We start from the raw sequence: 18,378 nt of genomic DNA, 5'->3' as shown, positions 1-18,378 counted from the left end.
TAAGTGGTAAGCTGAGATGTGCAATCACCATTTCTAACTCTTACAATACAGGAGCATTTACTATGAGCAAAATAAATCTGCTACAGATTAGAACTACGGTTGAGGCCATGGAGGGCAATTATCTCACCTCTGTTATTTTCACATGTGCAATCTCCAGCTGGGAAACCAACTCCTGGGAGTGCTGTTTCTGTCGACTTAGCTCGATCCTGTCAGCAAAGGGGAAGAAAGACTGAACAAGTACTTCATTTGGGAGTTATTTATTTCAGAAATGTGATTATTCCCAGCATGTTCAGGCTACTATTTGGGGTTGCAATGAATATTACCCACAGTACTTGAAAAAAAAGTCAAGTAGAATAATTTAAAATGTTCTGACTTCTCACAGACAAGAAAAAAAAATGGCCATATGGCTGGGGCACCATTTTTATTTTCAGCATATGTAATTCATCATCAAGAACCTAAAGTTCAGACTTCTGGTTACTTCAGCATTTCAGTGTCTTCTTTACCGTAAAGGTTAAATACCAAAGATTTTTCAACAAAAACTAAACTTTCAACTTATTTTTTTAAAAACACAGTTACATTAAGAAAAGACGTAGAAGCAATGTTTCCCAATACAATTCCACTGTAAAATGTGCCAAAAGGAAGCTTTCTAAATTCAAAACTTTGAATCTCAAATCAAAAGTCCACTTAGCAAGTGGATTGCTTGGAGCCCAGAATCTTCTGGCTGGGAGACAAAATTCCAGAGTTAATTACTCAAATTCACATTTTTAAGTAAATTTGATAAATTTCTGATTGCATGCTATTATACGTGACGAATAGATGGGTGGGTGTTGTAGTACAATATTGAGGTTATATATCGCAATGCAAGCAAGATCCTATTTAGACGTAGGCACAAAAGAATTGATATTGAAGTGTGCAAATTATACCAAATTAAGAGGCATAGCAAATTGTGAGGAAGAATGCAGAGGCGAGACATGTCAGCAGAGTGGGTAGATAGGTGGCAAATAAAGTTCGAAGCAAAGAAATGTGTTGTACTAAATTTTGGGGAAAAGAACAGTGAAAGGAAGCGAACAATGAGTGCAGGATCAGAAAGATCTAGGAGTCCAGTTACAGAGATCTTTAAAAGTGGGAATGCATTTGAAAAGGCCATAAAAAGCAAATGGGATTCCAGGATTTATATGTAGGGGCACTGAATACAAAAGCAAGGAAATTAGTATTGAATTTGTACAAAACATTGGTTATGTCACAGTTGGAGTGCTGTATGCAGTTCTGGGTACCTCATTAAAAAAAGGATATTGGAATTGTGGAAAGAGTACACATCAGTAGAATTACAGTTATGGCTTGAATAATTGGGACTTTTTCCATGGGAACGAAGAAGATTAATGGGGAGGGGAAGATGTCTAATTGAGATGATCAAAATTATGAAAAATTATTTCCACAAGCTGGAGAAAAGGGGGTATAAACTCAGGATTACCACTAAAAAATGAATGGACACGTTAGAATTTTTTTTCATAAACAAAGAATGCTTTATATCAAGTGGCTAGTGTGACAAAGACTAGAACATCATCTCAATTGGATAAATATTTGAAATGGTACAATAAAATAGGAAATGGGGAATGTAAGAACATATGTAAGAACATTTGTCCTCCTCTTGCATCAAGGCCTCTAGTGCATCAGCAGAGAACCTTGATGCACGTGCTCTCGCAGGCCTGGTACAAACTCAGCTCAGCAGATTGGTGAGGTCTAGCATGCAGATTGGAGGAAGTGGGATTTAGTAGTGCGCAACCATTATTCAATGTTTTAACATAACTCATCAGTTTGTAAACATAGGGACGGGACCTGCATACGTGTTTTACGTGTGCGATGTCTGATCTCTGTGCAGACAGCAGACTGTTATTTTTAGCAATAGGTACTGGCTACCTTTAAGAGATTTTGGCTGGCTGTCAGAGAGACAGCAGGCCTTTAAGAGATTGGGGCTACCCCTGCTGGTGAAAAGTGCAAACGTCATTCAATCCTCGTGGCAATGCTGATTTGGAATGCTGCTTTCAGGTAGGTGCTGAGGCTGGCCGAATGTCTCGGAAGCACCGGGCGTGGGTTAATCGTGGATCGCGATACCCGCGCCCGGTTTTGGGCCCTATCCAATTTAACCCCCAATTAGTCTGCAACAGACCCAGACACGAGGAAAACCCCAGTGTTGGAAAGCTTTGGAAACCATAGGCCCAAAGTCACCTGTTCCTCCCAAACATTGTGCACTTACCATATGTCATGTCTCAAATTACTCATATACTGCATCCCAAAATATTATTTTCTGAAAGAAATCTACCTAATTTGCATTTGAATGAACCGATACTAACTGCTTCTACCGTCTCCCGAGCGAGCCTGTTTCATAGATTGACCACTTGCTCACTGAAATATTGTTTCCGCGGGTTAGTTTTGAATTTACCCCACTTCAAACGCAGGCCGAGTCCTCTGGTTCTACTGTTTTGAACAAGGTGAAATAGCCTGTCATGGAGAGTGTGATAGTCTCAAATTTATGTTAAAAACATGTTTAAAAAGGTAAGTATTGAAAACTTGCAACCTCTTGTAAAATGATAGTACACAAAATACAGATTTTAAAAATGTAATCGAGATTTGTTCACATGATTACTTAACGTTAATCACAATCCCAATTTCTGCAAAAGAGATCTCTTTTCTTAATTTACCTAAACACAAAGGCCCTAGACAGTAGAGTTCACTTACTTCAGGTTGTTTTGTTTAGTCTCAAAGGCTTCAGTTAGTTTCCTGGCTTCATCTCTCCACCGACTGGCTGCTTTCTGCTGTGCCATTAATAAACGTTTCAGCTCATTGGTTGAATTCCGACTGGTATCCTCCAGTTCCCTTAGCTGGATTTCAAATCCATGTTCCTTCAGGGAACACTCATGTTCCAGGGTTGCTACCTGGATGAAAAAAAACTTATGGACTGTTAATAAGCTTTACACTAATTTTGCTAGTATGCAGATGCCTTTTCTTGTGCGCAGAATTCGTTTCTACATTAAAGACAAGGGCCCGATTTCCTGCCCCCTCTCCCCTTGCCCCAGCTTAAGTCGGGTGATGGGCTTTATGCAGGTGACCACACTTGATCATGACTTAACCTGACCATTTTTCTGCCTTCAGCTGCTTTAAATATTTTGGGTGAACGCCAAGTGGGACTAATACCCAAGAATCAGCACTGGATCCAAATGGAGCCTGGCAAGCTGGAGCAGCATTAGCTGCTGGTGAAATTGAGGCCTTCTGGCTGCTGCCAGATACAACCAACGTGCAATGCTCCCCCAAAATATATAACTTAACTTTCTGGAGGTCTCAGGAGGTTACTGCCAGCCCCTTGAGATTCTCTGAGCTGAAGAGGTAGCCGGCAGCCTTTAACGTCCCGTTTCCTTGGACGGTCTTTTTGAGCGGACGCGGGACAAAATCCCCAGAAAACAGCACGGGAGACATTGTGACATCATTCTTGTGTCATTTAAATTCAATTCACATTCCTTCCCAGTTTCAAGTGGGAGATTCTCACCCATGCCAGGGATGCCCCAGGAAATGCATGTCAAATGTGAATGGTGGAGGAGTACTCAGGCTAAGGGTCACAATCCCTTTTAACTCTGCTAAATGGTCCAGAAACTGGTGCACACAGAGCATTGGGCTGAGGAAAATCAGCTCCACAAAGCCAAACATACTATATTAGAGTACACAATTAAAAGGCTTGCACATGTCCCTTGTAGTAGGAAAAGTGTGCACTGCATTATGATTAAGTTAGCCATGCTGATTCGCTCAAATGTAGGAAAAGCTATCAATCACAAACCAGTAACCCACAAAAGCCTAACCAAATTGTTCATCTTTTTTTCTAAACCCACCAAAACGGGGAAACAATAGTTGCCAAAAAACTAACCAATCAAATTGCTCAATTTTTTTTTAAAAAACACTGCTCTGGCCACTAATTTCCTTTTTCACTTGTTAGATAGAGCTGTGAGCTGAACATCATCCCAGCTAAGGGGGTTTTTAAGATGATGGCTGACTGTATCAGGAGATAGAAGACGAGTATTAAATAATTTCTGTGCTTGCAATAATCCCATAAAAATGTATACATCTATAAAGTGATAAAATTTTGCAAATGTGTGCACTTCCTGCTTTGTCAGCTTTAATTACCTCCTTCTGTACACACCTAGCCGAATCCTATCTATACTTATTATATACTTACCTTTGATGGAGTCCTCCCAGCTCCCAATTTATTTTTATACGGTGGATAGCGCAGTGCTCCACAGACCCACCTGGCTAAAGCTTAAATGTGGCTCCTTTCCTTCCCAACTTCTAGAATATTCTGTGCTAGTTTAAAACTTTAAAAAAGCTCCCTTTCAAATTAAGAACGCATCATGGTGCTATGGAGCCTCCTCCTGTCTACCAGCTCTCTCCTACTGCCAGTACCACCAGTCTATGTCCCTAGAGCCATAAAAGTTTAAAGCACAGAAGGAGACCATCACGTCTGTGCTGGCTCTTCACTAGAGCAATCCAAAGCTCACTCAATAACCGTCCATCTTCTGCTGCTTCAAATATTTATCCAATTTTTCCTTAAAAGATACAATGGTCTCTGTCTCAACCACTCCATCTGGCAAAGCATTCCATGCTCCAGCAACCCTCTGCACAAATAAATTTCTACTAACATCTCAGTAATAATTTTACATTGATAATCTGTCATCACTAACTCCCCTACTAGAGAAAATATTCTCTCCCTATTCACCATCAAGACCCTTCATAATTTTAAAAACTTCTATTAAATCTCTTAAATTTTAAGATTGTGTTCCCTGTACCCAAATCCAAATCATCTATATATACTGCCAAGAAGAGTTCTGATAAAAGGTCTTCGACCTGAAACATTAACTCTGTTTCTTTCTCCACAGATGCTGCCTCGCTTGCTGAGCTTTTCCAGCATTTTCTGAAGACATTAGCAATAATGTTTTTATTGTAATATAGCATAAACTACTAAAATACTTACAGTTTTTAAAAAATGACACATGGACTTCCCCGGTCTATTCTTTTTTTCTCATGTTTTTCTTTAATTTTGCTGTTTAAACTTAATTCTTGCAATTTCTAAATGATATACTCTATTTTAACTTTTCTGTTCTTCTTTTGAATCATTTATAAATGATTTACGGCCCCCAATCTCACTCTCCCTCCCTCCCTCCCCCCTCTCCGATTCGCGGCTCCTTTCCCTCCTGACAGGCAGCCAGCCTGTCAATCTGGCTGCCTGGCGCGTGGGAAATCCAGAAGCACAAATACTTACCTTCAATCAGATTGCAACACACTCAATTTGTTTCTGGGTTTCCCACACGAACATCTACCCACCCGCTCAATTCCCCTCTCCATGCTAAAATCATGCCCATGCAGCTCTGGATCCCTTTCATTCCCTATTGTAAACAATTTTACAACACCAAGTTATAGTCCAGCAATTTTATTTTAAATTCACAAGCTTTCGGAGGCTTCCTCCTTCCTCAGGTGAACAACGTTCACCTGAGGAAGGAGGAAGCCTCCGAATTTCATTCCCTATGATAGGGGAGAAAGAGAGAGATAGAGATAGGATAGAGAGAGATAATGTTTGGATAGAGAGACAGAGACAGAGATATAGATTATTGTACCATACAGTTTCTAACAAAGGTCTTCTGGAATTTGTTTTTTGTAATGGCATCAAATTGCATCAGGAGATGCTGAAAGATCAAAGTCCCTGGATGGCTCAGTGGCTAAATGCAGCACGAGATATGGTATTGAGCCATTGGAGCAGGAAGATTTCAGGTTCAATTGCTGGTTTGTGCTGATTCAACTGATTTCAGCTGCAGTATTGGAGGGGAGAGGTGCTACAATTTACCTCAGTTTTCCCAGACCAGGATGGAAAACATACAAATCACACGTTTCCCCCCAGCCCCCAAAGATTTAGAAAATATTTTCTAAACGTTACATGAAGATTTAAGATCAATTTGATGCCTTGCAACACTTTCCCCAAGTTCTGATGAAGCATAAACACCCAAAATGTTAACTTGTCCTTTCTCTTTACAGATGTAGACTGACCTGCTGTGTATTTCCAGAATATTTCAGATTTCCAGCATTTGCAGTTTTCTTTTTTTGCACTTTCCCATACCTGTTGCCTTGCTTTCCTTTGTATGTCCAGACTAACTTTTTTCAGTTCTTCCATCTCTTTACGAAGTTGTTCATTTTCTTTCTGTAATTTCAATCGTTCCTCACTGACCATGTCACAGTCTCCACGAACAGAGTCCAGAGTACTCTGCAGTTTCTGGACCATTTCTTGGCAACGGGACATTTCCTCCTCATAACTACAAAGTGAACAGAACAGAAACTTAACCATAACAGCCATAATTATTGGTCATATTCTCTGTGGGTATCTATAGATATGGAATATAAATTATAACAGTTATATTTCGTCAGTGACCATTTTACAAACTCCACTCCCTTCTTTCCTGAGGGCACTTACTCTGATGGAGTACCGTTCCAAAGACACCAGTACCTCACCCAAATATCCAATCTTCACATGTGAGCCAAAAATGAGTCTCTGGACGCTACTCAACCCACAGAAGCTTCATGGCCAAACCCACACTTGTTCTCACCCGACATCCACGCATGTACTATTCAAACAGAAATCACAGGATACTGCTCAGAAGTGGGAACCCCCACTAACTTCCCCCTTTCGAATCTTGGGGCACTGAAGCTAATCATTCCATTTCCTATTACTGCTTCAACTGAAATCAGTTAACTCAGCCCAGAGAATTGAACCTGGGGCCTTCCTGGTCCGTATGGCTTAGTTACAGGCTGTTTTTTTTAAAACCAGCTGAGACATTGGAGGAGTTATATGAAATTATTTATAATTCCACATATTTTGTGCACTTGTTATCACAACAAGTGTTCAGTGTGTTTATGTAAATCACAGATGATTGAATGAAATGGTCATATATTAATTTGTGCAGTAAATATATGCAATCAAAAATTTACAGTCTTGAACATATCATTTTGGTGGCAGGTTTATGATCGGTGTCAGCTATGTCCAAGAGTTAATTCAGTCAGAAACATTCAAGCTGTGGTCCAAGTGTAAGTGAAAACCCATCCCATAAACCGCAGCACATCTTAAATCCTAGGATTCTATTTTGATATGACAGACATAGATCAACTTTTCAATTTAATAACAAATAGTTATTTCTGCACTATTACTATTAATCCCAAGGATCAATAAAACTCACAAAAAAGTGAATTTTAAGAGGACACAGGTGCAATCAAGGATGCAACTGCTTTAGAAGCAAAAGGCTGGAGGCAGACTTTGGAGAAGCAATTTAGCCTATAATAATGTGAAAACAACATTACTGTTTGTTGCGCTATGGAGTGGTGTGGGCACAGGTTCGATTCCTCATGCTGCTGAGCTAATCTCAATCATGTTGCAATGGAGCAGCACATCCCAATGGGATGAGAAAATCCACTGCGAGAGTTGTCCCAGGCTGCTTACAAGCACCTCTTCACGGCTGATTTAGGAGGGCATTGGCAAAGACTGGGAAAGCTCTTGAACGAGTTATTGGAATTTTCTCAGTGAAAGGTCACTTCAATGAGCTAATGCTACAACTATGTATTATGTGATTGGTAAATACTTACAATACAGAGGCATTGAAACAGATAAATGTTGTAAGCCATGAAATATTGTGTTGTAACATTAATACCAAAGGAACAGATGCTCTTACTTTATCTCAAGTTTCCTGATTTTGTTTTGTGCTCCTTGTAGACTAATTTGGAGGTCATCTTTTGAACGTTCTGCATTCAGGCATCGCTGGTGAAGTTCATCGATTTTTCTATGATCTTCTTCAGAGATTGTGCCTTTTCGATAAAGCTGAAACAGATTTTTTATGTGAGAATTTTCAAGTCTGTTGTATAACTTGGGATTTTGAGGAAACAAAGCCACAAGACTTAAAATGAAAATATTAATCGGTGAAATTAGTCTCTTCAGAAAGCAAGTGCTCAATGAATATAATGGAACGGGGTTCAAATGTTAGACCACCTACTGTTGATTGAAATTCTTCTGAAAAAAGTGAAAAACGGTCTAATTCCACATACAAATAATATTACTGTTGTTCGACAAGGCATGTGTGTGTGTGTGTGTCTCTGTGTGTTTAATATAAAATGATAAAAATGAATTACATTTTGAGTTTTTAAAAAAGGATACACATCCTGGTTTCTGAAAAGATTGATTGCTGCCAACAAAAAAAGATTGAGCTCCTCAGATGTCTCAGTGAGTTTATAGATTGAGTAGTTGAACCGTACAGACAATCCTTGATCTATACTGACTTAACTGATCTCAGATGAGGTATTGGCAAAAAGTGCTACAATTGTCTTCAGTGATATGGGTTGGGGTGAGAGAAGAGGATGACGAAAGAATGAAAAAGCTAGGGTCCCTGCTGCTGATTGCTAGTCAGTAAGCCCTGCTGAAAGTGTGTGTGTGGACATCAGGCAATGTCTGTCAGGCTGAGCTGTGATGCCTCTGTGTTCGAACAACTTCCGGACACTCACTGACGAGCTTGCACACTAATAGTGGCCACTTGTGCAAAGTACCAGAGGGTGACAGATGTCTGTGGAACCCTAGCAAGGAATCAAGGCCTTAAAGACAGTAAACAAATTGACAAAAAAAATGTGGTATCAGTAACAGACCTGTGTCTCTCTGTGTGAAGTGTTTATCCATTAAGTGTGGAACATCTGTCATTCTTCAAACTACTATTTTATGGATTTTTAGCTCTCAGGTTTATCATGTTCCTTACATTTCTTGCTGCTGGCCACATATTGATCATCATGTGGCTTAATTACTATTAGTCTTGTTCTTGTCCTTAGATATTTTTTACAGTCAGCTCCACCTTGATCACTGTAGTTCTGTGCTTTCACACTAATTCCCCTTTGACAATTATCTTGTCTCGTGGTTTTCACCAAGGGTAGCTCACTGATTGATTTAACTTGTATTGCAAACTGTGAGCATGGGACCCACAGAAAGAAACAACTGGATAAGAACAGTGAGAAATCTTAGGGTCAGAATAATTAGTGTCTTAATTGTGGGAGGAAATGGAAGGGTGATAAATACGTTTTTTTTTTTAAGGCTTGTTGCAGAACCATTAACTTAAAAATCAATTCAATTATTTAAACTTTGTGTACTGCAGAAAGTACAGTGAGGAAAAACGTGCTAGCCTCCAGAGCATTCAAAGTCTTTACTGTTGTTCATGTTCTTTTCAGTGCCAACGGCATTCAAGCTTTTCAAAAACAGGAAATGAGTATGCATGAATTCAACTTTTTGACAGCATTTGATTACTTCAGATACAGCTCCAAAATATCAGAAGATTCAAATCACTTTGAGGATTTGTACAAGATACCCATAAATTAAAGCCTGCAAGTCACACAAGAATTACTAGAAACTGACAAGGATCCAATAGTAAACATACGCAGAACCCATCCTACAATGAGCCTCTTTTTAAACAATTTGTTCTTAGAATGTGGGTGACACTGGCAAGGTTTTGGTTATTGCCCATTTCTGACAAGGTGGTGGTGGGCGTCTACTCCTTGAACCGCTGCAGTCCTTGTGCTGATGGCACTCCTATAACGGTGTTAGGTAGGGAATTCCTGGTTATTGACCCAGTGACGATGAAGGAACAATAATATATGTCCAAGTCAGAATGCTGTGCAACTTGGAGGGGAACTTGAAGGTGATGGTGTTCCCATGATATTGCTGCTCTTGTCCTTCTTGATGGTAGAGATCAGAGAGTAGGGAGGCGCTTCAAAGTAATCTTGATGAGTTGCCGCAGCGCGTCCTGTAGCCATAGCGTGCAGGTAATGGAGGGAGTGGATATTAAGTCCAGTGGCAGGGGTTCAAACCAAGTGCTGTGCACTGGATGGCATTGAGCTTCTTGAGTGTTGTTGTGACTGCACCCATCCAAGAGTGGTGAGTATTCCATCTAACTGACTTAAGCCTTGTAGTTGGCGGAGAGGTCTTGAATGGTCAGGAGTACCAGTCTCAGCTCTGCTCTTGTAACTTTGACATTGATAAGGCTGGTCCAGCTCGGCTTCTAGTCAATGGTGTACCCCAAGGGCACTTGGGGATGGTGTTTGTTGAAGGTCATGGGGAGATGGCTGGGCTTTCTCTTGTTTGAGATGATCGTTATCTGGCACTTATATGGCGCAAATGTCATCTGCCACTAGTCAGCAAAAGCTTGGATGTTATCCAGGCCTTGCTGTAGGCTGGCACAGGCTGCTTCATGATCAGAGAAGTTGTGAATGGAGTTGACTACTGTGGAATCATTAGCAAACAGCCCAACTCCTCACCTTATGATGGAGGGAAGGTCATTGATGAAGCAGCTGAAGATGGGTGGGCTAAGGACGTTTCCATGAGGAACTCCTACAGTGGCCGCCAACAACCACAACCATTCTCATTTACATCAGGTAAGACTCTTAATTACTGGAGGGTTTTACCTTTGATCCCCATTGATTTCAGTTTTGCAAAAGTTTCTTGGTGCCATAATTGGTTGAATGCTGCCCTGATGTCAAAGGAAGCTACTCTCGCATCTCCTCTGGCTTTCAGCTCTTGCAGTCATGTGTGGCTCAAGGCTGTGATGAGGTCTGGAGCTAAGTGGTTCTGGCAGAATCTGAACTGAGCATTTGTGAGCAGGTTAATAGTGCTTAATGGCACTATTGATGTCTCCTTCCAATATTTTACTGATGATTGGGAGGAAGCTGATCGGGTGATAATTGTCTAAGTTATATTTTCCCTGTTTTTTGTGGTTGGAACGCACATGTCAGGTAGATGCCAGTGTCATAGATGTACTGGAACGGCTTGGTTAGGAGAGCAGGTAGCTCTGGTGCACAGGTCTTCAGCACTACAGGTGTCTGCCTTGGCTCAGTGGTAACACTCTCACCTCTGAGTCAGAAGGTTATGAGTTCAAGTCCTACTCCAGAGACTTGACACTCCAATGCAGTACTGAGGGAGTGCTGCACTGTTGGAGGCTCTGTCTTTCAGATGAGACATGAAACCAAGGCCCCATCTGCCCTCTCATAGGAACAGGAGTAGGCCATTCAGCCCCTTGAGCCCGCTCCGCCATTTGATAAGATCATGGCAGATCTGTGATCTAACTCCATATACCTGCCTTTGGCCCATATCCCTTAATACCTTTGGTTGCCAAAAAGCTATCGACCTCAGATTTAAAACTAGCAATTGAGCTAGCATCAATTGCTGTTTGCAGAAGAGAGTTCCAAACTTCTACCACCCTTTGTGTGTAGAAATGTTTTCTAATCTCACTCCTGAAAGGTCTGGCTCTAATTTTTAGACTGTGCCCCCTAGTCCTAGAATCCCCAACCAGCGGAAATAGTTTCTCTCCATCCACCCTATCTGTTCCCCTTAATATCGTATAAACTGCGATCAGATCACCCTTCTAAACTCGAGAGAATACAACCCCAATTTGTGTAATCTCTTCTCGTAACTTAACCCTTGAAATCCGGGTATCATTCGAGTCAACCTCCACTGCACTCCCTCCAAGGCCAACATGTCCTTCAGAAGGTCTGGTGCCCAGAACTGCTCACAGTACTCCAGGTGCGGTCCAACCAGGGTTTTGTATAGCTGCAGCATAACTTCTGCCCCCTTGTACTCTAGTCCTCTAGATATAAAGGCCAGCATGCTATAGACAGAGCAAAGCGATTCCACAATCAATAGATCAGATCAAAGCTCTGCAGTCCTGCTGCATCCATTCGTGAATGGACAATTAAACAACTAACGAGAGGAGCAGGCTCTGTAAATATCCCCATCCTCAGCGATGGCAGAGTCCAGCACATGAGTGCAAAAGACAAGGCTGAAGCGCTTGCAACCATCTTCAGCCAGAAATGCCGAGTGGATGATCCATTTCGGCCTCCTCTCGATATCCCCACCATCACAGAAGCCAGACTTCAGCCAATTCGATTCACTCCACGTGATATCAAGAAACAGCTGAGTGCACCAGATACAGCAAAGGCTATGGGTCCCGACAACATCCCGGCTGTAGTGCTGAAGACTTGTGCTCCAGAACTAGCCGCGTCTCTAGCCAAACTGGTCCAGGACAGCTACAACACTTGCATCTACCCGACAACGTGGAAAATTGCCCAGGTATGTCCTGTCCACAAAAAGCAGGACAAATCCAATCCGGCCAATTACCGCCCCATCAGCCTACTCTCAATCATCAGCAAAGTGATGGAAGGTGTCGTCGACAGTGCTATCAAGCGGCACTTATTGGGTAAGGTAGCATAGTGGTTATGTTACTGGACTAGTAATCCAGAGGCCTGGACTAATAATCCAGAGTCATGAGATCAAATTCCGCCATGGCAGCTGGGGAATTTAAATTCAATTAATTAAATAAAATCTGGAATTAAAAAAAAACTAGTATCAGTAATGGTGGCTATGAAACTACCGGATTGTCGTAAAAACCCATCTGGTTCACTACTGTCCTTTAGGGAAGGAAACCTGCCGTCCTTACCCGGTCTGGCCTATATGTGACTCCAGACCCACAGCAATGTGCTTGATTCTTAATTGCCCTCTGAAATGGCCTAGCAAGCCACGCAGTTGTAAAATCTCGCTAAAAAAAGTCGTAATAAGAATAAAACTGGATGGAACACCAAGCATCGGATCACTAGGCACCGGACGCAACAAAGGCAAACTAAGCCCAGTCGACCCTGCAAAGTCCTCCTCACGAACATCTGGGGACTTGTGCCAAAATTGGGAGAACTGTCCCACAGACTAGTCAAGCAACAGCCTGACATAGCCATACTCACAGAATCATACCTTTCAGCTAACGTCCCAGATTCTTCCATCACCATCCCTGGGTATGTCCTGTCCCACCGGCAGGACAGACCAACCAGAGGTGGCGGTACAGTGATATACAGTCAGGAGGGAGTGGCCGTGGGAGTCCTCAACATTGACTCCGGACTCCATGAAATCTCATGGCATCAGGTCAAACATGGGCAAGGAAACCTCCTGCTGATTACCACCTACCGTCCTCCTTCAGCAGATGAATCAGTCCTCCATGTTGAGCACCACCTGGAGGAAGCACTGAGGGTAGCAAGGGCACAGAATGAACTGTGGGTGGGGGACTTCAATGTCCATCACCAAGAGTGGCTTGGTAGCACCACAACTAACCGAGCTGGCCGAGTCCTGAAGGACATAGCTGCGAGACTGGGCCTGCGGCAGGTGGTGAGCGAACCAACACGAGGGAAAAACCTACTTTACCTTGTCCTCACCAATCTACCTGTCGCAGATGCATCTGTCCATGACACTATTGGTAGGAGTGACCACCGCACAGTCCTCGTGGAGACGAAGTCCCGTCTTCGCACTGAGGACACCATCCAACGTGTTGTGAGGCACTACCACCGTGCTAAATGGGATAGATTCAGAACAGATCTAGCAGCTCAAAACTGGGCATCCATGAGGCACTGTGGGCCATCAGCAGCAGCAAAATTGTATTCCAGCACAATATGTAACCTCATGGCCTGGCATCTTCCTCATTCTACCATTACCAACAAGTCAGGGGATCAACCCTGGTTGAATGAGGAGTGTAGAAGAGCATGCCTGTTGCAGCACCTAAAATTGAGGTGCCAACCTGGTGAAGCTACAACTCAGGACTACATGCATGCTAAACAGCGGAAGCAACATGCTATAGGCAGAGCTAAACGATTCCACAACCAACGGATCAGATCAAAGCTCTGCAGTCCTGCCACATCCAGTCGCGAATGGTGGTGGACAATTAAACAACTAACGGGAGGAGGAGGCTCTGTAAACATCCCCATCCTCAATGATGGCAGAGTCCAGCACGTCAGTGCAAAAGTCAAGGCTGAAGCGTTTGCAACCATCTTCAGCCAGAAGTGCCGAGTGAATGATACATCTCGGCCTCCTCCCGATATCCCCACCATCACAGAAGCCAGTCTTCAGAAAATTCGATTCACTCCACGTGATATCAAGAAACGGCTGAGTGCACTGGATACAGCAAAGGCTATGGCCCTGACAACATCCTGGCTGTAGTGCTGAAGACATGTGCTCCAGAACTAGCAGCGCCTCTACCCAAACTGTTCCATTACAGCTACAACAGTAGCATCTACCCGACAATGTGGAAAAAAGCCCAGGTATGTCCTGTCCACAAAAAGCAGGACAAATCCAATCCGGCCAAATACCGCCCCTTCAGCCTACTCTCAATCATCAGCAAAGTGATGGAAGGTGTCGTCGACAGTGCTATCAAGTGGCACTTACTCACCAATAACCTGCTCACCGATGCTCAGTTTGGGTTCCACCAGGACCACTCGGCTCCAGACCTCATTACAGCCTAGATCCAAACATGGACAAAAGAGCTGAATTCCAGAAGTGAGGTGAAAGTGACTGCTCTTGACATCAAGGCAGCATTTGAACGAGTGCGGCACCAAGGAGCCCTAGTAAAATTGAAGTCAATGGGAATCAGGGGGAAAACTCTCCAGTGGCTGGAGTCATATCTAGCACAAAGGAAGATGGTAGTGGTTGTTGGAGGCCAATCATCTCAGTCCTAGGACAATGCTGCAGGAGTTCCTCAGGGCAGTGTCCGAGGCCCAACCATCTTCAGCTGCTTCATCAATGACCTTCCCTCCATCATAAGGTCAGAAATGGGGATGTTCGCAGATGATTGCACAGTGTTCAGTTGCATTCGCAAACCCTCAGATAATGAAGCAGTCCGTGCCCGCATGCAGCAAGACCTGGACAACATCCAGGCTTGGGCTGATAAGTGGCAAGTAACATTCGCGTCAGACAAGTGCCAGGCAATGACCATCTCCAACAAGAGAGAGTCTAACCACCACCCCTTGACATTCATTCAATGGCATTACCATCACCGAATCCCCCACAGTCAACATCCTGGGGGTCAACATTGACCAGAAACTTAACTGGACCAGCCACATAAATACTGTAGCAACAAGAGCAGGTCAGAGGCTGGGTATTCTGAGGAAAGTGACTCACCTCCTGACTCCCCAAAGCTTTTCCACCATCTACAAGGCACAAGTCAGGAGTGTGATGGAATACTCTCCACTTACCTGGATGAGTGCAGCTCCAACAGCACTCAAGAAGCTCGACACCATCCAGGACAAAGCAGCCCGCTTGATTGGCACCCCATCCACCACCATAAACATTCATTCCCTTCACCACCGGCGCACTGCGGCTGCAGTGTGTATCATCCACAGGATGCACTGCAGCAACTCGCCAAGGCTTCTTCACCAGCACCTCCCAAACCTGCGATCTCTACACCTAGAAGGACAAGGGCAGCAGGCACATGGGAACAACACCACCTGCACGTTCCCCTACAAGTCACACACCATGCTGACTTGGAAATATATCACCATTCCTTTATCGTCACTGGGTCAAAATCCTGGAACGCCCTTCCTAACAGCACTGTGGGAGAACCTTCACCACACGGATTGCAGCGGTTCAAGAAGACGGCTCACCACCACCTTCTCAAGGGCAATTAGGGATGGGCAATAAATGCTGGCCTTGCCAGCGACGCCCACATCCCATGAAAGAATAAAAAAAATTCCATTAGCCTTATTGATTATTTTCTGCACCTGTTCATGACACTTCAATGATCTATGTACCTAAACCCCTAAGTCCCTTTGGACATCCACTGTTTTTAACTTTTTACCATTTAGAAAGTACCCTGTTCTATCCTTTTTTGGTCCAAAGTGGATGACCTCACATTTGCCTACACTGAATTCCATTTGCCACAGTTTTGCCCATTCACCTAATCTATCAATATCGCTTTGTAATTTTATGTTTTCATCTACACTACTTACAATGCCATCATTCTTTGTGTCATCGGCAAACTTAGATATGAGACTTTCTATGCCTTCATCTAAGTCGTTAATAAATATTGTGATTGAGGCCCCAAGACAGATCCCTGTGGGACTCCACTAGTCACATCCTGCCAATGTGAGTACCTACTCATTATCCCTACTCTCTGTCGCCTTTCGCTCAGCCAACTTCCTAACCAAGTCCGTACTTTTCCCTCGATTCCATGGGCTTCTATCTTAGCTAACAGTCTCTTATGTGGGACTTTATCAAATGCCTTCTGGAAGTCCATATAAATAACATCCATTGACAATACCCTGTCCACTACTTTAGTCACCTCTTCAAAAAATTCAATCAGGTTTGTCAGGCACGACCTGCCTTTCACAAATCCATGCTGGCTCTCCCTGATTAACTGAAAATTCTCAGGGTGTTCAGTCACCCTATCCTTAATTATAGACTCCAGCATTTTCCCCACAACAGATGTTAGGCTAACTGGTCTACAATTACCTGGTTTCCCTCTCTCTCCTTTCTTAAAAAGCAGATGACATGTGCAATTTTCCAATCTAGAGGGACAGTTCCTGAACCTAGAGAACTTTGAAAGATTATAGTTAGGGCATCTGCAATGAGCTCACCTACTTCCTTTAAAACCCTGGGATGGAAACCATCTGGTCCTGGGGATTTGTCACTCTTTAGTGCTATTATTTTCTTCATTACTGTTATTCTACTTATGTTAATTTTATTGAGTCCCTGTCCCCGATATTAGTTTTCTTGGGATTTCTGGCATGCTATCCTCTTTTTCTACTGTAAATACTGACGCAAAAGTAATTATTCAACATGTCCGCCATTTCCCCATTGTCAATGGCAATATCCCCACTTTCACTTTTAAAGGGGCCAACACTGCTCCTGACCACCCTCTTTTTCCTAATATAACTATAAAAGTTCTTCGTATTGGTTTTGATATCCCTTGCAAGTTTCTTTTCATACTCTCTTTTCATACTCTCGGGGGGGACATAAAAGATTCCATGGCACTATTCGAAGAAGTGCAGGGGACTAGCCAATATTTATCCTTCAACCAACATCACTAATACAGATTATCTGGTCATTACCTCATTGGTGTTTGTGGGACCTTGCTGTCTGCAAATTGACTGCAGGGTTTCCTACATTACATCAGTGACTACACTTCTAAAAGTACTTAATTGGCTGTAAAGCACTTTAGGATGACCCTAGGTCATGAAAGGAGATATATAAATGCAAGATCTTTTACTGCCTGGATGTTGTCAGGGCACACAGCTTTTGTGTTCACTGCACTTAGCTGCTTTTTAATGTCACATGGAGTGAACTGAATTGACTGGACACTGGCACCTATCATGGCGGGAACCTTGGGAGGAGGCCGCGTAAGATTATCCACTTGGCACTTTCAGTTGAAGACACTTGCAAACACTTCAGGCTTGTCTCTAGTACTGGGCTCCACCATGGTTGAGGAGGGAGATGTTCATGACTGCTACCATTCTCAATTAGATGTGCTATGACTACAGAGAATGGAACTAGGGAAGGTAAACTGGAAAAAAAATTAACAAAGAGATACACAGCAGTGGGAAATATTTAAAACGGTGATCAGTCGAGTTCAGGAAAAATATAGTCCTCTAAAGAGCAAGAATAAAGTAGCCAATAATGAAAAACCATGGATGAATAAAGAGATAAGGGTAAAATTGAAACTAAAGGAAAAGGCACACTCTAAGTACATAGACAATAAAGGAGAAGATGCCAAAAGGGACTACAAAGAGGTTAGGAAAGAGGTTAAGAAAAAAACATTTGGAAGACAAAGAGGAATTACGAGATTAAATTGTCAAGGAATATTAAAAGAAACAGTAAAGTATTCTACACATAAATAATAAATAACAAAAGAAAAATCATAATAGGGATAAGGCCACTAAGGGATGCATAAGATAACTCACAAGTAATGACACCGAAATGGCAGAAATATTGAAGTTATTTTGCCTCAGAATTTACCAGGGAGACTAACAAGATGGGCAGGATATTAGAAGACGAGATCAAAAAAGATTTAAAACACTTAAGATAGAAAGGAGGAGATAATTGATAAACTAATCAAACTTAGAGAGGATAAAACCCCTGGTCCAGATGGATTGCATCCACAAATGTTAAATAGGGAGGAGCTAGCAGAGGCACTATTACGTATGTATAAAAATTCATTAGAAAAGGGAATAGTGCCAAAAGACTGGCAGACAACTAATGTTATTCCTATATTTAAAAAGGGAGGTAGTTCAAGCCCAGGGAACTATAGACCTGCTAACTCATCAGTGGTAGGAAAGATAATGGGATCTTTACTCAAAAATGCAATCGAAAAACATCTAGAGAACGAAAATATAATAAGGAATAGTCGGCACGGATTTCAGAAGGGAAAGTCATGCTTGACCAACCTTATTGAATTCTTTGAAGAAGTAACAGAAAGAGTAGACAAGGTTAATGTAGTAGAAGTAATATATTTGGATTTTCAAAACGCC

The 18,378-nt window shown here is 42.5% G+C and overlaps 1 protein-coding gene across 3 annotated transcripts in view; it reads right to left on the bottom strand.

Annotated features, from left to right (window-relative positions):
- The window catches only part of sclt1 (sodium channel and clathrin linker 1), an 89,137-nt gene that overhangs the window by 18,624 nt on the left and 52,135 nt on the right, over positions 1 to 18,378 (bottom strand). For all 3 annotated transcript variants that reach the window (XM_067994301.1, XM_067994314.1, XM_067994309.1), the window contains exons 17-20: positions 7,752 to 7,897; positions 6,152 to 6,344; positions 2,737 to 2,933; positions 128 to 206 (exon numbers count right to left, since the gene is read on the bottom strand). In XM_067994301.1, the coding sequence (XP_067850402.1) occupies positions 128 to 206; positions 2,737 to 2,933; positions 6,152 to 6,344; positions 7,752 to 7,897 (615 nt within the window). The remainder of the gene's footprint in view (positions 1 to 127; positions 207 to 2,736; positions 2,934 to 6,151; positions 6,345 to 7,751; positions 7,898 to 18,378) is intronic.

Source organism: Heptranchias perlo, chromosome 1, assembly GCF_035084215.1.
Source record: "Heptranchias perlo isolate sHepPer1 chromosome 1, sHepPer1.hap1, whole genome shotgun sequence".
In the NCBI taxonomy this organism is placed as follows: Eukaryota; Metazoa; Chordata; class Chondrichthyes; order Hexanchiformes; family Hexanchidae; genus Heptranchias; species Heptranchias perlo.
The sequence above is the reverse complement of the archived record's forward strand: the minus strand, read 5'-3'. Positions and strand labels throughout refer to the sequence as shown.